Source organism: Cervus elaphus, chromosome 2, assembly GCF_910594005.1.
Source record: "Cervus elaphus chromosome 2, mCerEla1.1, whole genome shotgun sequence".
Classification (NCBI taxonomy): domain Eukaryota; kingdom Metazoa; phylum Chordata; class Mammalia; order Artiodactyla; family Cervidae; genus Cervus; species Cervus elaphus.
Genome location: NC_057816.1, coordinates 5,066,976 through 5,087,838, shown reverse-complemented (window position 1 = coordinate 5,087,838; position 20,863 = coordinate 5,066,976). Strand labels below are relative to the sequence as shown.

At 56.9% G+C, this 20,863-nt stretch overlaps 1 protein-coding gene and 1 long non-coding RNA gene across 5 annotated transcripts in view; one reads left to right on the top strand and one right to left on the bottom strand.

Annotated features, from left to right (window-relative positions):
• LRP5 (LDL receptor related protein 5) overlaps window positions 1-16,230 on the top strand; it is a 124,789-nt gene extending 108,559 nt beyond the window's left edge. For 2 of the 4 annotated variants that reach the window (XM_043924669.1, XM_043924689.1), the window contains exons 18-23: window positions 3,105-3,341; window positions 5,531-5,671; window positions 7,091-7,327; window positions 7,597-7,736; window positions 14,251-14,348; window positions 15,763-16,230. In XM_043924669.1, coding sequence (XP_043780604.1) covers window positions 3,105-3,341; window positions 5,531-5,671; window positions 7,091-7,327; window positions 7,597-7,736; window positions 14,251-14,348; window positions 15,763-16,024 — 1,115 coding nt within the window. In that variant the 3' untranslated portion in view covers window positions 16,025-16,230. The remainder of the gene's footprint in view (window positions 1-3,104; window positions 3,342-5,530; window positions 5,672-7,090; window positions 7,328-7,596; window positions 7,737-14,250; window positions 14,349-15,762) is intronic. The other 2 variants (XM_043924680.1, XM_043924698.1) reach the window with 2 other exon arrangements.
• Window positions 6,161-7,963, bottom strand: LOC122708323. Its single transcript, XR_006345119.1, has 2 exons — window positions 7,854-7,963; window positions 6,161-6,381 (listed from the first exon to the last, which is right to left on the bottom strand). It is a non-coding gene; the product is annotated as an uncharacterized LOC122708323 (long non-coding RNA).
• Window positions 16,231-20,863: the final 4,633 nt, after the last annotated feature.

Below are 20,863 nucleotides of genomic sequence, written 5' to 3'. Positions count from 1 at the left end.
TTTAATTGTTCTCAATAATTCTTTGGCCCTTGTGTTATTTAGAAGTGTGTTATGTGACTTCCAAATAGTTGGGAATTTTCTAGCTATTTTTCTGTTAGTGATTTCTAGTTTAATGCCATTGTGGTCTAAGCACACACATATGATTTCTATCCTTTTAACTTTGTTCAGATGTTTTCTTCCCCAGCTTGTGGCCTGTCCTTGGTGAATACTCCTTATAAGCTTGAGAAGCTTTGTCACGTGCTGTTGTTGGGTGGAGCGTTTCTATAAACGTCGGTTAGATCCAGTTGAGGAGCAGTGCTGTTTAGGTTGTCTGTATCCTTCCTGATCGCCTCTGCTGTCAGTTACTGATGGAGGCGCTGAAATCCCCAATAATGGTTTTGTCTAATTTTTTCAGTAGTTCTGTCTTTTCCCCTCTTTCTACCCTTGACCCTCTTCTTTCCAAAGGCCGCATGGGGCGTGCTTAAGAACGTAAGCTTTAGGGTCAGCCAGACCTGGTTTCCAATACCAGCTTTGCCACTTCCCAGCCGAGTGACCCTGGGCTGCTCATTTGCCTCCCTTGTCCTCCGCTTGCTTTTCTGTGAAACAGAGAAACAGAGCTTTTATCTGATGGGTTGTCATTAGTAACCGAGTGCTTTGCATGGCCCTGCGTGCGCACAGGACTGCCAGGCGCTACTAGTCGTGAGGATGGCGGAGTAATAGACAGGCTGAGCCGTTGCTGTCACCGCCAGGGAACTCACCCCAGGGCCTCCTCTCCTCTTCCTGCAGGTCCTCCAGGTGACCCTGGGGTGCTGTTCCTGTGCTCCTTTCCTCGTGTCCTCTGAGCTCCAGGGGCTGGTCGTTGCCCTGCCCCTTTCCTTCTCACCCTCACCCCCTTCATCCCCACACCTTGTCCCACACATGGCACATTTCAGGGAGCAGGACCACGGGACTGTCTTTCTGAAGCTTTCTCCTGCCCCACCTCACCACCGTAAACCACGGAGACCCTGGCCAAGAAGAGGGGGGCCGTTTGATGACTGTCTGCGGGCGGGGACGCCTCAACTCTCCTGAGCTTGCTGGGGGGCCTTTTTCTGAGTCCCGGCCCCAGGGCCCACATGGCTTTGTGGCCTGAGAGTGGCTTTGCAGCTCACACAGACATCCAGACTGCCCTGGAGGAGACGGGGCCTGGGGAGAGAGCTGCCCCAAGCGCTCAGCTCTCCCTGGGACCCCAGCCCTGGGTTTCCCCCGGGGAGGACATGCCCCTCTGTCACCCTTGCTCAGGGCCTAAGAGGCTTGTGTCCCCATCTCCATTCTTCCCTGGCCTCTTCTCTGGGAGCTCTCAGAAGGTCAGGGGCTCACGGAGGTCCCCAGGAGGTGCCATGGAGCCTCGTGCCTCATGCAGTGACCCAGACGGGCAGGGCGCCGCCCGCGATGCCAGGGTGTGCTCTGCAGCGGCCTAGCTGTGTGAGCCCAGCCCAGCCGGGCGCTCGCGCATGCACACATACTCCCGCTCACATGTGCACGCGCACACGCTTGCGCCACACTGCTACTTCTGCGAGGAACTGGTGATCCAGGCGGGCTGCTTCTGTTTTAGGGACGAGGAAACTGCGGCCCTGGGAGGTTGAAGGTTCCTCAGGTTGCCCAGCTGCTGCGAGGAGCCTGGGTTCAACCCCACATCACACACACACACACCCCACCCCTCCAGGTCCTGGCTCTCCAACAACATCTGCCAGGACTAGGGGCCCTTTGGGAAATCAGAGCCTGCCCCACGCGGACCCTCTTCCTCCTGGCTGGGCTGTGGGGGTGGGTGGGAGGTGGAAACAACGGTCAAAGGCACAGGGCCTTTGGTTGGAGTTCAGGAGTGGGGCGTGGGCCACTGTCCACACACAGCTTTCCGTGGCCAGCGTCCCTGTGTTCCTTGGCAGGCAGCTCACCGTGCACACATCCGTCTTTGGCTCCTTTGTCCCCGGTGTGTCCTCTGTGGCCAAACGCAGTGGGAACAGCGGGATTGTATTCATTTTTGTTCACATCTATTCCCCCATCTCCCATCCCCATTCAGTCCAGTGTGGACCCTGAGGTTATGGGGGAGGCACATGGGTTCCAAATGTTGAAAGGCTTAGAACATCATGAAATCAACACTTTTGTGAAATTGATGTCTTTTAATTTTTTTGGCCGTGCTCTGTGGCTTATGCGTTTTAGTTCTCCCAGGGATTGAACCTTGGCTACATCAGTGAAAGGGCCCAAGTCCTAACTGCTGGATGACCAGGGAACTCCCGATACCTTTTTCCTTAATCAGATTTTATGGATATTGATGACTGTTCTTAAACTTGACATGGAGTTTGGGCTGATTTCTGGGCCTCCAGTTTTCTGTGATTTTCCAGCAGAGGAGGGAGAGATGATGACAGGACCCCAGGGAAGGGGGGCAGCCCAGGGCCCAAGGGGCTCCTCCTGAGTGTCTCTGCTGGTGCCCTGGCATTCATCATGCCCGTCTGTATCCAGGCCTCCAGGACGGTGCCCCTCCCTGAACACTACTGTCCACACTTGACCTGCACTAGAGAAGTGGACCCTGAGGGGGGATGACTTACCATGGCCACTGGTAGGAGGTGGCCCCAGATCTCCTGTCCTTCACCCTCTCAGCTCACCACCCTCCCATGACTCCCTCCACCAGGGAACCTTCGAACCCCCTCCCCACTGACTCTGCTCCCCCTAGGTACCCTTACCACCTGCCTTTCCTCAGCCCACCCTTCAGTGAAGGGCCTGGGTCCCCCACCAGCCTCCACCACCATGCCTGTGGGCTCTCTGGGCGCTCAGTGTTCTGGCCCCATTGCCCCAAATGTGTAATAGGTGTGGGTGTGGACCCCTGGCTTTCTGACCCTCCTACTTCCGGCGGGGGTGCAGTGGACACGCCGGTGTAGCTAGGCCCTGCACACACACCTATGCTTTGGGTCGACAGCTTCATGGCCTACTTGGGGCTGGAGGTGGGAAGGCAGACAGGACACAGGGCAGTGGAGACGAGGTGGATACAGCATGTATGAACTGACCGTATTCCCCGCTCTGAAACCCAGACGTGCTTCGCCCAGCTTTTGCCCAAAAGCGGGCGCCCATGATGGCCTTTCTCTGCCCCGCAGAGCCTCCCACGTGCTCCCCCGACCAGTTCGCCTGTGCTACTGGGGAGATCGACTGCATCCCCGGGGCCTGGCGCTGTGACGGCTTCCCCGAGTGTGACGACCAGAGCGATGAGGAGGGCTGCCCAGTGTGCTCGGCCGCGCAGTTCCCCTGTGCGCGGGGCCAGTGCGTGGACCTGCGGCTGCGCTGTGATGGCGAGGCGGACTGCCAGGACCGCTCGGATGAGGCGGACTGCGACGGTGAGGCCCCGCCCCGCCCCGCCCCCAACAAGGTCCCGCCCCTGTGTGGCCCCGCCCACCCCCTAGGCCGTCCCCTTGGCCTCCTGGAGCTTGGGCTTTACCCGGCCGCACAAGAGTAGGGTCGCTGTAGGACCTTTGCCAAGGTCCCTCAGCTTGGGAAGGAAAAAATGTTAGTTACAGGCCCCCTGAAGGCTCCTGCCGTCTGCCCTACCAGTTTGGCATGAAGGTGGGCTATGAGAATCTGTCTTGCCTTCCCTCTTTCAGTCAAGAATTTTACAGAAATCCCAAGACAAATGCGTTAGTCGGCTAGCTTTCCATGGCTTACACCCTGGTTAATTCCCATCTCCAAAGGCAGTACCAACGTGTCTGTGGGATAATGCTTACTTCTGGGCGATTTCTAGCATCCCACTGAACCAGGAGTTACAGAGAGATTTGTCTGGTCAGCCTGGGTCCACTCTGACCAGCAGGATTTTCCTTTAGACCGTGACAGTGAAACAAATGTTTGTGCTCCCTCTGAGTTTTTCCTTTTATAAATAAATGACCTTCTCGGTTGCTTCCTGCCACATATTGTCAGCACCTCGGCTGCGTGTTGACTGCTACTGAGCTAGCTGTTAATAGGCCTTTCTAGCGGCTACCCCCATAGCCACTGGGTCCTGTACTTGGATAACTCAGGTTTTATCTGTTCCCCGCCCACTCATGATAAGCAGCCATTCTGTGGAAGATGAAGGCCTGGGGGTCATTACCCCAAATGTTTTTATAAAGCTAGTCGTAAAGTCTTTACAGCTCATAGACCCTTTGAGAACTTGATGGAGACTAGACCAGGGATTAGCACACTGTGGCCTAAGGGTTAAATCCAGGCCACCACCTATTTTGGTAATAAAGTTTTGGGTGCATGCTACATCACCTCAGTCATGTCTGACTCTTTGGGACCCCATCAGCTGTAGCCCACCAGGTTCCTCTGTCCATGGGATTCTCCAGGCAAGAATACTGGAGTGAGTTGCCTTGCCCTTCTCCAGGGGATCTTCCTGACCCCGGGATCGAACTCCTGTCTCTTATGTCTCCTGCATTGCAGGCAGATTCTTTACCATCTGAGCCACCAGGGTAAGTTGGTATTCTTTACCAACTTAGCTGCCTAAGTTTTATTAGGACACAGCTAGGCTCATTCATTTACATGTTATCTTGCCTGAAAACAGCAGAGTTGAGTAGTTACTGTAGAGACCTATCTGTCTCTTTACAGAGGAGTTTTCTGAGCCCTGCCTTACGCTGTTGGCCCCAGCTGGTGGCCAAGATCTCGGCGGGTGGCAGAAGCCCTGATTAGGAACCACTCCCCGCACTCCTCCCGCTGTGAGTTTCTCCTGGTGGAAGGAAGCCCTGGGAGAACAGCAGGCCCTGGTGCAGGCTCTGGGTTCCACCCTCCGTTTCAGAAGCTTCCTCTCCTGCTCGGTGACCAGGAGATCTGCCCACTCGTTGCACGGACAGGGTTCCTTGTCTCCAGTGTCGGGCGTGGGGCGCCTGGGCTGGGGCAGGTGGGGAGCGTAGACAGGAAGTACTGGGGGCAGGTGACCGGCGAGCCCCCTGGCAGCTCCCTTCCTCACAGAGCAGGCGCCCTTTCCAGGTCAGCAGGGCAGCCGCCGCAGCTACAGTACCCAGCCTTCCTCTTCCTCTTCCCCTGAAAGCCTGAGAGCTGCATCAGTTGCTTGCGTGGCCAGCCTCTGCCTTTCCGGTTGAGCTCTGCCCCCGCTTCCTGACCCCAGAGCTCTGCGGACGCGTTGGCCATTCCCTGCCCTGCCTGGTTAGGAGCCTGGCTCCTCTGCGCCTTCCACTGATTGACTCTCACCTCCCCATGACCTGGAAGAGAGCCTGGGCTCAGGGCCTGTGGGAGGTCTGGTGCTTTGCAAGCCTGACCCATGGTAGGATGCTGGTGAATGATTACCTCCCTAGATCGTTGAGGTCTCTTCCCTGCCAGCCCGCCCCCAGCATTTCACAGGCCTTGAAAGGGGGGTGGTCATCAAGGGGAGGGTGAAGACTGGTTTGACCGGAACCATGCCCCGACCTGGTCCTCGAAGGGGTCCCTTTGTCTGCCCTGCATTTGGATCCCAGACCTCTGCTGCTGGGCCTGGGGTCGCGGGGCTGGGTGCACCTCTTGCTGGTCATCTGCTTAGTGCTCCTGGCTGCGTCATGCCCTCCAGCCTCTCTGAACGCAAGGCCCCTCCTTGCAGCCGTCTGCCTGCCCAACCAGTTCCGCTGTGCCAGTGGCCAGTGCGTCCTCATCAAACAGCAATGCGATTCCTTTCCGGACTGCGTGGATGGCTCCGACGAGCTCATGTGCGGTAAGCTGGCTTCCTGCGGAGGGCAGGGTTAGGGGGCGGTGTCACCCTGTGCTGGGCTTCTGTTCCAGGACTGTGGGGTCCAGAGGGAGGAAATGGTGCGGACTAAAGAGGCTGGGAGGTCGGGAGTATCGGGCCTTGGTGGGGGAGTCAGGGAAGCCTTCCTGGAGGTGGAGACAGCCGTGAGGAGGGAGAGCTAAGGGGCATTTTAGCTGGGACAGAGGCACAGAAGCAGGCCCCCTTTGGAGAAGGCAGACCCCCACCCTTTGGGTGGGGCTGACTGGTGGGCCGGGCCTGAGTGGCAGGCAGAGGCAGCATGTTTCTGCCCAGAGACCTCACTCAGCAGCGTCTGCCAGACAAGATCACCTCGTGGAATAGGGGCTGGGTCCCTTCCCTGGCAGCCTGCAGTCTGGCTGAGGAGGAGCCGTGTGTGGCGGTGTGCAGAAACACACATGCGCACGCACACACGCACACATATGTACACGCACGTGCTGCAGGCCCCTTGAATGGCATGGTCTGTACAGTCAGGGGTACCGGGGTACAGAGGATGTGAAATGAGGGCAGTCAGAGAGGACTTCCTGGAGGCAGTGGCTCTTGAAAGGCTGTCCGATTCAGACAGGAAAGGAGCTGGATTCCCAGGAAGTGGGGATGTGTCCACGCATCTGGGGATGTGACCTCTTTGTTCACGGCAGGACCAGGGTTGAGAGCTCTGACTGCAAGATAGAGATGACTTATGAGTGGGGACGAAGGAAGGGGTCCCAAGGGGACTCACTGAGCACTTTCGTACCGTCCCATCAACCTAGGGCAGGCCCCTCAGCTACCACCTCAGGGGTGACATCTGGGGTCAGAGGGTAGCAGTGGGGCTCTGAGCCCTGCTCCTCTGGTGGGCAGGTGTCCACGCTGACCGTGTCTGTCTTCAGTCTCCTGTGTGACTGTGGCCCCAGTCATTGGGGTGATATTTATCCATAGTCAGGCCTCCTCGCTGGAACCAGCAGCTTTCCTCCCTTTCTTTGGGGGGTTTGGCCAGCTGGAGGGAACGGAGTTGACTGTCCCTAGAACCGTTGTGCTGACCTGATGGGGACGTGAGTGTTCTTTGGACAAGGTTGAGTCTAGAGCCCAGACCGGGAAGCTCTGGGTCAGGGGCGTGAATAGGAGGAGGCTGCTTTGGAGGAGTCGCTGGTGAGGGGCTGGGGGCGGTGGGAGAGCTCAGTCTGGCTGACGAGGGGCAGGAGGCCGCTGCGGGCAGTCTGGAGGGGGGCAAGCCCTTCAGGGGTGCTGCTCCAGCCCCCTAGCAGCTCCACCAGTGGGTGCTGGGCCGGGTCGGGTCCAAGCCCTCCAGGGCACACAGCGCCTGCCCCCCCGCAGGAGACCCGCCCCGTTTGGGTTGACGTCCACCGTCTCTCCCTGCCCGGCCTCCGGCAGAAATCACCAAGCTGCCCGCGGACGACGGCCCGGCCCACAGCAGCGCCATCGGGCCGGTCATCGGCATCATCCTGTCGCTCTTCATCATGGGCGGGGTCTACTTCGTGTGCCAGCGCGTGGTATGCCAGCGCTACGCCGGCGCTAGCGGGCCCTTCCCGCACGAGTACGTCAGCGGGACCCCCCACGTGCCCCTCAACTTCATCGCCCCCGGCGGCTCCCAGCACGGTCCCTTCACCGGTGAGGAGCGAGCCTGAGCCCCGCGAGGGCCCTGGAGGAGGTGGAGAGGGCGGTCAGGGCGGGCTGCGGGGCGAGGGGGTCAGATATGCTCTTTGGACTTGACCTGAGCTCGTCTGAGTCGCCCACTGGGGACACCCGTCACGTGGGGCTTCCTGTCCTGAGCCTGGGTCTCCTGGGCAGAGGGGCTGGAGAAAGCGCGCTATGTCCGTGGGGCGCCCTGGCCCCTGACCAGGCTTCGCCCGCCCCCGCCCCCGGCCCCCGTCCCACAGGCATTTCGTGCGGCAAGTCCATGATGAGCTCCGTGAGCCTGATGGGCGGCCGGGCCGGGGTGCCCCTCTACGACCGGAACCACGTCACCGGGGCCTCGTCCAGCAGCTCGTCCAGCACCAAGGCTACACTGTACCCGCCGGTGAGTGGGGGCAGGAGGAAGCCCGGCTGGCGTGGGGTCCCCAACCCATGACGTCAGGGCTTCTAGAATTACCAGCCAGCCGTTCCATCCCTCAGGATGGTGGATGCATTCACTCACCTCCCGGTCCTGACCTGTGGTTTTTTCCTTTCTCTTCTGTTATTGGAGTGGAATTGCTTTACAGTGTTCTGTTCATTTCTCTGTACCACGAAGTGAATCATCTGTGTGTGCACACATATTCCCTCCTTCTTGGACCTCCCTCCCACCCTCTGGGTTTTCTGTTTAGAAAAGAGCACTCCCTGTTTATTGTGGATAATCCAGAAGTCACATGACGTCTAAAAAGTGGAAGTTGCACCCATAATCCCCCCTCCCAGGGGCGTCCTCGCGTCTGGGTGGCAGTCCTTATTCCGAGGGCCTCCCCCATCCACGGGGCCTGTCTGGATGGACGTGAGCGTCCCTTCCGTATCCCCACCAGAAACACCCTATTTTCCTGTCCTAAGGCCTTGTTGGTTCCCAGAAAGTAGCTAGATTGTTTTCTAAGGACAGGCACTCACAGGGTGACTTTTGTGCTGACTTTTGCTCCCTGGAACTTCCGGCAGCGCAAGTGGGGTGTGGGCTGGCTCCAGGCCACACCCTAGAAGGAAATGATTGTAGAGGGTGACACTCTGAAGCCCTTAGTGTCCAGGTCCCACTGCAGGATCCCGAGGGGGACCTTCTCCTCCATGCTGGCTGGGAAAGCCACCCCCATTGCCAGGACCATGGCCCGGGGAAACCGGGTGAGCTTGATGCATGGACGTGAATCTGGGGGTACGTGTCAGGTTCTGACTTTACCTGGTTCTCTGCTTCTTAATTCTTCAAAACCTGACTCCCTGTGATAGAATACTCTTCTGAGGTGAAGATGGCCCCTTGAACTTTCTCTGGGGGGTCCCAGCGAGCTCCACCCACCAGGATGGGGCCTGCCCGCCCTTCTGAGTGTCCCCCACATCCAGGAGGGTGTTGCCCTTCCTTATTGCACCTGATCCTGGCAGGGTCTAGGAAGGAGGAGGCAGTGGGGGTTATTATCTTGGGTCCAAAGGATTCGGTCCGAGTCTCCTGGAGGCCTCAGGGCTGGGCTGTTTAGGGGTGGGGGAAGCAAGGAGTCAAGAGACTGGAGTTGAAGAACCCCTCCTCCCCGCACTGTTCTTGTCCTTCCTGCTCCTATTGTCACCTGACCTTCGGATGTTCCATGTAGCCAGCTAGAAACCCCAAGAACCCGTGTGAGACTTGAGCTGACTCCAGAACAGCCCCCTGCCCACCCCTTCCCCCCTCCCCCGACATGGGCACCAGGATGCTTGCAGCCTCTGGGGAAGCTGGGAGCTGGGGGGATCGCGCTTCGCAGCAAGAGACGACAGTGACCACCAGCAGTTTTTTACAATGGCTTTATTGAGATATAGTTCACATACCATACAACCCACCCACTTAAAGTGTACAAGTCCCTGGGCTTTAGTATATTCACAAAGTTGTGCAGTCATCACTGTGGTTAAATTTAGAACATTTCATCATCCCCAAAAGAAACCCTGCGTGGAGCCAGCTGTTTAAAAATTAACTACGTTGCTTTGAATCAGTAATATACGTTCATGGTACAGAATTCAAAGGGCACAGTGAAAAGAGGGCCCAGCCTTTACTGTGACCAGGAATTCATCCCTCCCCAAGGGCACAGCCCGTGCGGAGTTTATTGTGTGTCCTCCCAGAGGAAATCTGTGCATAAGCGAGTATACGAGAGTGCGGACTTTATCTTCCCAGAAAAGAGAATGATTTTTTTTTCTTTAATTTTGGAGCTAATTGTAGCTCCAATTCGGAGCTAATTATCTGTAGTTGTAAAATATAATACAGAGTGGTCCCATCTCCCTTTTACCAGTTTTCTGCACTGGTAACATCTTACGTAACTATGGTTGTCTTAGCACATGCGTGCTGCTGTAACAAAAATACCGTAGACTGGGCAGCTTAAACTACACACATTTGTTTCTCACAATTCTAGAGGCTGGGACGTTAAAGATCAAGGTTCTGGTTTCTCCCTGTTGAAAGCCCAATTCTTGGTTCATAGTCTTGTTTGTATATGGTAGAAGGCACGAGGGAGCTCTCTGAGGTCTTTTTTTAATTTAAAAAATTTTTTTTGGCCATGCCTTGTGGATCTTAGTTCCCTGACCAGTTCCCTGACCAAGGGTCAAACCTGCAACCTCCTGCAGTAGAAGTGTGGAGTCTCAACTCCTGGGCCCCCAGGGAAGCCCCCAGGGTCTCTTTCTTAAGGACACTTATTCCATCCCAGAGGGCTCTACCCTTGTGGCTTAAGCACCGTGAGAAGGTCCCACTCTTCAACCATCATGTTGGAGATTAGCTTTCAGTATATGAATTTGGGGGAGACCCAGACATTAAGTCTACAACAGTAACACAATATCATAACCAGTGCATTGATACAATTCCCTTTGACTTTATTTAGAGTTCACCAATTTTACATATGCAGTTTTTAAAGACAACTTTTAAAAACTCTATTTTTATTTGCTTGTTTATTTGGCTGCTCTGGGTCTTAGTTATCATGGGGTCTTTAACCACGGCATGCGAACCTTTCGTTGTGGCGTGTGTATATAGTTCCCCGATCAGGGATCGAACCCAGGCCCCCTGCATTGGGAGCGTGGGGTCTTAGCCACTGGACCACCAGGCAGGTCCCAAAGACAGCTTTTTATTTTTAGAGCAGTTTTAGATCCATAGCAAAATCGGGAGGAAAGTTGGGAGACTTCCCAAATCCCCCCTCCGTCCATGATCAACCTCCTGCACCAGAGTGGGACGCTGGTTGCAGCCCATGAAGCTGCACCCAGAGGCCACAGTGTATGTCTGAGCTCACTCTTGGTGGTTTGGATTCTTGGTTGAATTCTGTGGGTTTGGACGAATGTGTAATGACATGAAGCCATCATTAGCATCTCGTACAGTGTAGTTCCGCATGTACTTTTTAAAACCCGCATGATAGCATCTGAAGGTAATGGTAGCTCCTCTCTCAGCCTCACTTTTTTTTTTAAATGAATTTATCTATTATAATTGGAGGCTAATTACTTTATAATATTATGGTGGTTTTTGTCATACATTGACATGAATCAGCCACGGGTGTACATGTGTGCCCCCATCCCGAACCCCCCTCCCACCTCCCTCCCCATCCCATCCCTCGGGGTGGTCCCATTGCACCGGCCCTGAGTGCCCTGTTTCACACACCGAACTTGGACTGGCGATCTGTTTCACATATGGTAATAGACATGTTTCAATGCTGTTCTCTCAAATCATCCCACCCTCGCCTTCTCCCACAGAGTCCAAAAGTCTGTTCCCTATCCCTGTGTCTCTTTTGCTGTCTCACATACAGGGTGGTCGTTACCATCTTTCTAAGTTCCATACATATGCGTTAATATACTGTACTGGTGCTTTTCCCTCTGACTTACTTCACTCCGCATAATAGGCGGCAGTGCCCTCCGCCTCATTAGAGCTGACTCAGCCTCCCTTTTTGCTGCTGAGGCTCAGAGAAGGGCTGGCCTTTACCCAGAACTTCGGAGGAACACCCTCCCCTTGTGCTGCATCACCCCGACTCCAGAAGGGGGCGCTATCCCCACCCTATTTCGCAAAGAGGAGGCGGAGGGACTGAGTGGCTACCCGCCCCCCCTCCTCTCCTCCCCCGGGGCCATTCTGCCCGAGCTGACCACTCCCCACCCGGTCTCTCCTGCATCCTGAAGTTTGTTTTCATTCTCGGGCAGCGCAAGCTCCCTTCTTGGTGACTGGACAGCGCCCTTTGTTGGGGTGTGGCTGGGCCACACCAGTGGGTGTCTAGTCACCCCCAGGATCTTGTTACCCCAGCAGTAATGCTTAGAGCTCCTGCAGTTTCCTCAATTAGGGGAGACGCCAGGAAGATGACCTGTACCTAAGGCTGAGGGTCATCTTGACCTTTCTTGCCAAGGTCGGGGCGGTGGGGGGGGGGGGGTCCTCAAGAGATGACAGTCCCTCTTCCCACCAGCAGAGGGCAACACCGGCATGACTGTCCCTCTCACTCTCCTCGGGTCCAATTTAGGGTAAAAATGGTATGGTAGTGTAACTTATATTTCAGTTATTACAAATGACGTCAAACATCTTTTTGTATGGTTAATAACCTTTGTAGTTTTATTTTCTCAGAAAGGTGTGTTTATGTCCTTTTTCTATTGGGTTGTTGGTTTTGTTGGCTTTTTTTTAAAATCCATTTGTAAGGGCTCTTTGGGTTTCCCAGGTGGCACTAGAGGCATGCCAATGCCAATGTAAGAGACGCAAGAGATGTGGGTTCAATCCCTGGGTCGGGAAGATCCCCCGGAGTAGGAACTGGCAGCTGGCCCCAGTATTCTTGTCTGGAAAAATTCAATGGACAGAGGAGCCTGGTGGGTTACAGTCCAGGGGGTTGCAAAGTCAGACATGCCTGAGTGACTGAGCACAGTGCAAGAGATATCGATGTATTAAAAGAATTAGCCTGGGGTATGGGTTGAAAATATTTTTCCTAGCTTTTGGTCTTTTGATTTGGTTTATGTTGTGTTTTGCCCTTTATACTATGAAATTAAGTCTGGAGGGGTTTTGGGTCATGCCCAGAAAGATTTTCCCTCCTCATAAAAAATAGTTTCTTTCCATGTTCTCTTAATGTTCTCAAGATTTCATGTTTGTATTTAAAACTTGCCCTTGGAATGTAATTAGAAGGTCTGGGTGAGTCTGGAGGTACTGTTTCTGTGCTGATGGCTTCCAGGCAGCTTTTATGAGTTGAGGTCCAGAAACCATATGGGGATTTGAACAGAGAAAGTTTAATACATTATTAGCAGGGATTGGAATTCCAGGGAGTTCGCCAGTGAGAGGTAAAGAGGACTCTTTAGAACACAGGAAAAGCAGATTATCTGGGAGGGAGTGACGGGGAAGAGGCCCCAGCTACCACCAGAAGATAAAGAAGTGGCCGAGGTGCTGCACCAATAGGACTTGCTAGAGATCTGCCTACTGCCCTACTGGGAAGACTTCCCCACAACCCTTCCTTGACCTTCACCGCCCCGGCGCCCTGGGGGAGGTAGCTCTGACAGCCAGCAGGGAGGGGACTATGGGCAGGATCCCAAAGCTCCTTGGAGGCGGAAGTGAAGAGGAGCCAGGTCCGGTCAAGTTCAAGGGCAGATGCAGAAAAAGCTCCCCCCCCAACCTGGGGTGAGGGGCAGCGGGGGGCTAGGCCCTTTCTGCTGGTGGTGCTCCCTGACTGGTTTCTGCTCCCCTCTTCCCCCCAGCTGTACCTTCCCAGCTTTGGGGTCAAATCCTGAGCATCCCCAGGCTGGCTGTTTGGCTGAAGAGGACCCTTCCCCCAGAAGAAGGAGAGGGGTCCGTGTGGTTCCTGAAGGGCAGGGGAAGGGCCTTGGCTTTTCCTGTAGGTTATTCACCAAGTGTCAGGACCGCCTTAGGAAGCAAGTCTTAATTTTTTTGTTTCTTTTTTAAATTTTTCTTTCTTGGCTTCACTCTGAGGCATGTGGGATCTTAGTTCCCTGATCAGGGATTGAACCCAACACCTCCTGCATTGGAAGCACAGAGTCCTAACCACTGGACCACCAGGGAAGTCCCTAGCCCCAGTTTAGAGATGAAGCTACTGAGGCCTCGGAAGGGGAAATCCCTCACCAGGGAGCCTGCTGCAGCTGGGAGGTGCTACAGAGGACTCGGTCCACATCTTCCCGGAGACAGGCTGTGCTCTGTCCACCACCCCAGGGACCTGGGGAGAGTCTGTCCTTCAGGGCACACGCGCAGTGATAGCCCTCTGCCCGCTGTGCCCCCTGCAGGGAAAGCTGGCAGGAGGTGGGTGGGGCGGGGGGGGGGTGGTGGCGGGGAAGTGCAGACCTTCCTGCTGTCTGGGCCCCCGGGTCCCACGGCCCCCCTCGTGGGGCCCCTCGTGTGCTGCCTGGCTCTGAAGGACACGTGCTTGGGGGGAAGAGTTGTGTCTTTAGCACCACAGTTTGGGGGCAGTATAGTCCCTTGAGAAAGGGTCACCCTTTCCTGGTTGGTTGAGACGCTGGCCAGGCGGGCAGCTAGGCTGTAGCCCCCTCCCTGATGGGTGGACCCCCCTGCGTCTTCAGGGTTCCCCCAGGAGTGTTTGGAATAAGGAATGAATTATAGAGATTAGACTTTTGCACCACGTGGAAGGAGATGGGGAAGTAAAAGTCCCAGAGGAACCTCGCCAGGCGCTCTGAGGCCCAGCAACATGCCCAGGCCGGCAGGGACACCTCCCCGCTGGTGACCAGGGTGCAGGACCCGTCGGGGACCTGAACGCGCTGGCCTGGGATCACCACTGGTCAGCAGGGCGGCCCTGGCAGCCACCCTGCTCTGCCCCTCCGCGTGCCCACCCGCAGGCCACGGCTGCCGCTTCGTCCCCCAGACCAGGAGGGGTCGTGGGAGGAGGCAAGGCGGGCGGGGTTGGCGGGGACCGCGGGCTCCAGGGCGCGTGTGACCTCGCTTGGCCTCCCCTCAGATCTTGAACCCGCCGCCGTCCCCCGCCACGGACCCCTCCCTGTACAACGTGGACGTGTTCTACTCTTCCAACATTCCCGCCGCCGCCAGGCCGTACAGGTATGGAGCCCCCCGCGGTCCCACGCCTGGCCCCCTTTCCCGGGAGAGACAGTGGGGAGGGGTCGGCGCAGCGTGGGGCGCGCTGAGGTCAGAAAGCACCCGGAGCCCGTGGGTGGGAGCCCTGGGGGTCTTTGGAAGCCACCGGGGGTCCCCACCGCGGCTGGCCGGGTCCCCGAGGGCTCTGCTCTAAGACGGTGCTTGAATCCGGCTCCGGGACCGCGGAGGGGCAGCTACCCCGCGCTGCCTCCACCAGCAAGGAGCGGGCGAGGCCGGCCTTCGACGGGGCGATCCTTCCTCCTTGCTCCCGGCGCAGGCCTGCTACAGGGGACGTCGGGTCCGGCTCCGCTGTCCAGGGGCGGGTCCGAGCCAGGCGGGGCGAGCTGAACCTGCTGAGCTTCAGCCACCCGGTGGTCTCAGCCCACAGGGCCCACCCCGCCCTGGGCGGGCTACCTGATGGAGCACGTGGAGGCTGGGCCCCGCTAGGCTGGCCCCCCGCCCGCGTGTAGAGAGCCGGGATCTGGGGGTGCCAGGCGAGGCGCTTCGTGGTCCTGGAGCCGCGGAGCCGCGGACCCTCGGAGAGCGGCGCCGCCCGCCCTCTGGTGGCCGTTTGGGGGACTCCCGGGCCTGGAAGGGGAGCCCACCGATACGGAAGGCACAGCTCTGGTCAGGAACCTGCTGTGGCTCCCCAGCGCCTCAGCGTCACAGCCTGTCCCCAGGGGTCACGTCCACTCCAGCAGGCCAGCCCCCTCAGCCTCCAGTCTGCTTTGCTCGCCTGTCCTCATTCTGGTCCTGCCTCCAGTACCTTTCCCCTCCGCGCTGCCTGTTGGGGTCCTGCTTGCTCCCAGGGCCCCACGTGGGGTGTCCTCCTGCTGCACCTTCCTCAGCGACGGGCCCTTTGGAGCCGGCTCCCCCTTCCTGCCCACTGTGAGCCCCACCTCGGGCCCAGGCCACAGGGGATGGTCACGGGGGTCATCAGGAGACATCTCCGGGATCAAGACGGGACTGGCTGGTCTCCACTGTTCACAGCAATGATACAAATGGGGATAGCCGTCGAGCACTTTCTGGTGTTGAGCACTGTTTCTAGCACGTTCCATGCAGAATCTCACTTTAATCCTCACAAGCCGCTTTTGAAACGGATACCGTTTCATGCTTCCCATTTTATCGAGAAAAGGAAGCTCAGAGAGGTTCAGTAAGTTTAGCCCCAAGTGGGCTCTGGGGGCCTCGTTCTCCATAAAGGTGACCTTGGCCCGGGTCTGCAGTCCTTGCCAGGGCCCGGACTTGGCAGCCTTCAAGGTAAGTGCAGGCGCGCCCACCTTAGAGGTGGTACTGTGGAGGCTCAGAGGGGCCCAGGGACCGATGGACGTGCAGGCGGGCCCCTCTGAACGCAGACTCCCTTTGCCTGTGTCCCCTCCAGGCCCTACATCATCCGAGGCGTGGCGCCCCCGACCACGCCCTGCAGCACGGACGTGTGCGACAGTGATTATAGCGCCAGCCGCTGGAAGGCCAGCAAGTACTACCTGGATCTGAACTCGGACTCAGACCCCTACCCGCCTCCGCCCACACCCCACAGCCAGTACCTGTCGGCGGAGGACAGCTGCCCGCCGTCGCCCGCCACGGAGAGAAGCTACTTCCACCTCTTCCCGCCCCCGCCGTCCCCCTGCACGGACTCCTCCTGACCTTGGCCGGGCCACCCCGGCCTCTCAGCACCCCTGTACATAGTTTTAAATATGAACAAAGAAAAAAATATATTTTATGATTTAAAAAAAATAAATATAGTTGGGATTTTAAAAACAGGAGAAATGTGAACAGTGATGGGGTGGGCAGGACAGGGAAAAACTTTGTACAATGGAGAAAATATTTATAAACCTAATTTTTTAAAACATCATTGCCATTTTTTCATGCCATGTGTGTGTGGGAGCTGCGTGTCCCCGAGGAGTGAACGACCCACCCTGGGCAGCTGTCGGAGTCCTGCCCTTATCCTCCTGGGCTCCTGGGTGCGGGCATCTCATCTTCAGGCTCCCCCAGGGAGGGGCGAGACCTCTGGGAAGAGGCCTGCGGGTGGGTCAGCTTTGTGGATGCCTGACTCATGCACGACTTGATGTTTGATTTTATGCTCTGCGATTGCTGTCCTGAAATTCTAGACAATTTGAAGACTGAGGCCCTGCATTTTCATTTGGCCTTGGGCTCTGCAGGCTATATACCTGGGCTTTGGGCTATTCCCGGGCTGGTCCCTCCTACTGTCTGACCTGTGTGTGTCAGCTCAGGGCTGCTACTGCCCATCAAGACACACCCACCCCACCTGGTGGTCCAGTGGTTAGGACTCAGCGCTTTTACTGCCCAAGGCCTTGGTCCAATCCTGGTTGGGAAACTAAGATCCTGCAAGCTGCACGGTGTGGCCAAAAAAAAAACACAACAAAAAACCAGTGCTGGGGGTCCTGCCATCCGTGTTGACCCAGTGGATGGTGCTGCCAAGCCACACTTGCCCTGGGTGGGGGAGGGAGACCCCAGCCCTCCTGCTGTCCCTGGCCCCCTGCATGCCCATCTCTGCGGATGGGCTGCGGAGAGCCCAGCCCTCACCGAGACGGTCCATACACGCTACCTAAGGCCTGGCCTGTGCCCACCCGGGTGGTACTGGAGGAGACATGGGTCAGCCTGGTCCCTGCCCGGGGGGCCCCAGGCTGTGAGAGTCATGGTGTGTTGTGGGCAGGCTAGGCTGTTGTGGGGCCAGGTAGGAAGAACCACTTTTGCAGGGTTGGGAGGAAGGAAAAGGCAACAGCCAGGAAGGGCCTGACCCTTTGGGAGGTGGATGGGAGGTCAGGGGAGAATCAGGGCGGTGCTGGTGCGCCCTCCACTGGAGACTCAAAGCACAAAGACCCGGAAGAAGACTGCACTCCTGACCCCCAAGGCCTGGAGACGGGTGACAGCCGACGGAGGGGAGTCTGGTGGGGTGAGGATGGCGTGGCCGTGAGGGCTCCAACTGTGGGCCCAGGGGTCAGAGCTGGGATGGGCCTGGCTTCTTGGGACCGATCTTTTTTTTTTTAAATTTTTGGCTCTGCTGGATCTTTGTTGCTGTGAGGGCTTTTCTCTAGTTGCAGGGATGGGGGCTACTCTCCAGTTGCAACGCGCAGGCTTATTGCAGTGGCTTCTCCTGTTGTGGAGCACAAACTCCAGAGCACAGGCTCAGTAGTTGTGGCACACGGGCTTAATTGCTCCGCAGCATGTGAGATCTTCCTTGACTGGGGATCGAACCCGTGTCTCCAGCATTGGCAGGTGGATTCTTTACCACTGAGCCACCAGGGAAGCCCTGGGACAGACTTTTGAGGAGCCTCCCTTGAGCCCTGATTGCCTGTGAGTCCCCCGAGGTCACGGCCCAGCCTTGACGGCGGTAAGACACAAATGGGCTTGCTGGTACCGCCGCTGCTGGGACCTCGAGAACAGATGCTGGGGATGGGGTGGACGGCTGTTGGTGCAGACGAACTGTGAGAGTGGGTGGCCCCATCCTGAGTGCTGATCGTGGGTGGGGTCCACGCTCAAGGCCCCTTTGAAATTTATTTTTACTTACAGGAAATGGCAACCCACTCTAGTATTCCTGCCTGGAGAATCCCATGGACAAAGGAGCCTGGGGGGCTACAGTTCACGGGGTTGCAGTCAGGCTTGACTTAACATGCATGCATTTATTTGACTGTGCTGGGTCTTAGGTGCAGCACGTGGGATCAGTTTAATCGTTCCCTGATCAGGGATTGAACCCAGGCTCCCCACATTGGGAGTGTGGAGTCTCAGCCACTGGACCAGCGGGAAAGTCCCAAGGCTGCTCTGCAGACCACAGGGGTCGGATCTGCCTCTGCTGGAAAAGCTTCGTCTCTTATCCGCTCCGTCCAGCTGCTCCGTCTGTCAAGGAAGGGTGCAGCCGCCTGCCCCCTGGGACTAGAGTAAGGCTTCTGTGAGATAAGCCTCGCCCAGTCGGGGCCTGGCAAGCGGCAGGTCCTCAGTAATGGGCGAGGTGACATACTTGCTCAAGGTCGCAGCACTAAGGACCAGCAGGACGAGGGTGCACCTCACTCCCAGGCCCAAGTCGGCATCTCCTGCCCACAGAGCTGCCTGCGGAGGCTCAGGACTCCTAACACTTGGCCCCGCACCCTGAGGTGCTCATTAAAGCACCTGTCTCCATGCAGGCGGGGCTTCCCAGGTGGCGCTAGTGGTAAAGAAACTGCCTGCCAATGCAGGAGACTTAAGAGATGTGTGTTTGATCCCTGGGTCGGGAAGATCCCCTGGAGGAGGGCATGGCAACCCACTCCAGTATTCTTGCCTGGAGAACCCCAGGGATGGGAGCCTGGTGGGCTGCCGTCTCTGGGGTCGCAGAGTCGGACACGTCTGAAGTGACTTAGCATGGCGATGCAGGCGGCCGGGGGGGAGGGGGGAGCGGCTGCATCATGGGGGAGACCCCCCTCTCCTGCCCTCCCTTGGGCAGCCAGGGATCTGGCGGCAGGGTCGGGGTGGCGGGAGTGGCTGGGCTGTGTGCACTGACAGAGGGTCGAACCACCCCCTGAGGTCCTCCCCTCCCTTGCCTGCAGGCCCCTGGATAGAGCCTTGGCGTGGCCTGGGGTGCCCGAGGGTGCATGCCACTGGACCCGTTCCTGCCATGCAAGGTCAGCTGGTGGAGTGGGGTCAACCCACTGGCCTCCTACATGTGCCAAGTAAACCTGTCAGCCTTCATTCAGCAGCTACTGTGTGCAGAGCTCTGCCTGTCAGTCCCATGCTAGAGGACCCAAACAGTAGCCAGATGGGACCCTTCCCTTAAAGGTGCTCAAAATTGGTAACAGAGGCAGCTTCCTAAGTTGTGGGAAGCATAATTTTGAGATATCTTGGGGCCTATATGCAGGAAGGCAGGGAGGGCTTCCTGGAGGAGGTGATATCTAATCTGTGTCTTCAGCAAGGGGGTGAGGTTAATTGGCTTATTTCATTTAAACTTCACGACAACCCAGCGAGGTAAATGGTATCCCCGACTTGTCGTTGAGGAAACCAAAGCTTGGGGAAAAAGAAATAAAGACAGAATTTTTTTCATTCATTTCTTGAACTCTTCCTTTATCTAGCAAAGGTTACCAACTGGCTCCTGGGTGCTGCTCCATGTGGCCAGAAAAGCATCCACCTTCCCTTTAAACCCTCTCTCTCTGCACTGTCACCCACTACTTCCCAAGGCTCTGTCATCCCTTTCGGAGCCCTGTGGGGTCTCCCTCAGGTAATGGGCTCCCTCCCCACAGACCCCATCAGAGGGGATCCATTTGTTCAACTCAGCCTGCCTTCAACCCCGGGACGGGTGTGGGAGCTCTTCCCTGCCTGGGGTCCAGCGCCCCCTTGGGTCTACAGCTGCCCTGGGCAGTTGAACAAAAGCCACGTGCCCAGATCTTGGGCATGTCCACTGTCAGGCCACACGCTGGAGAACCAGGATGTGGGCAGCAGAGGGGGTTCTGTCCCTGAGAAGCCTGGGTGGTTGCTAAGTTGGATGGGCTTGGATCCCACTTGGCCCCTGCAGTGTTCCTTCTCTGGTGCCTCCAGCACTGGGACCCCCTTGTTGGATCGTACTCTCCAATAATGCAGCTGGGGTCCCACCAAGGAACCCCCATACTGTCTCCTCTCCCAGATTTCCACTTCTCGGCCTCTCCTTCTTCACTCAAAGGCCGTCTTCTCTTTTCTTTCCCAGCAAGTTCAATCGTGACCCTCATTATTAGGAATCCTAGTGGTTCTCCTTCCTACCAAGCCCTTTAATGGGGAAAAGAAAAAAGAAACAAGTTAAATTTCCATGTGAAAGTGGGCCAACCTTCACATCCTGCTAGAGTTCCCTATTTGCCCCCTTTTCTCCAGCCTCAACATGTCTTAGCCTGACCACCCGGCAACCTCCCAGCACTGGCTCGGGCCCTCCCAGGGCATGTCCACCGCCAGGGCAGCCCCATTCCACCCCTCGGATCAGGACTGAGCCCTGGTGACATAACAGAAGGAAAGACAATGTGGATCTTTGTTCTCAAGGCAAGCTCATTCCATTTCAAGCCTTTTCTTTATCTTGAGCTGGTCTTTTCTGAGTGTATTAAAATGCACTTTCTGTCTTTATTTTTCAGTTGCCTTGGGTCTCGGTTGCTGCACGCACGCTTTCTCCAGTTGCAGTGAGCAGGGGCTACTCTAGTCGTGGTGCACGGGCTTCTCACTGCAGTGGCTTCTTTAGTTGCAGCGGAGAAGGCAATGGCACCCACTCCAGTGCTCTCGCCTGGAAAATCCCATGGACGGAGGAGCCTGGTGGGCTGCAGTCCACGGGGTCGCTAAGAGTCGGACACAACTGAGCGACTTCACTTTCACTTTTCATTTTCATGCATTGGAGAAGGAAATGGCAACCCACTCCAGTGTTCTTGCCTGGAGAACCCCAGGGACGGCGGAGCCTGGTGGGCTGCCGTCTGTGGGGTCGCACAGAGCCGGACACGACTGACGTGACTTGGCAGCAGCAGCAGCTTCAGTGGCAGAGCACATGC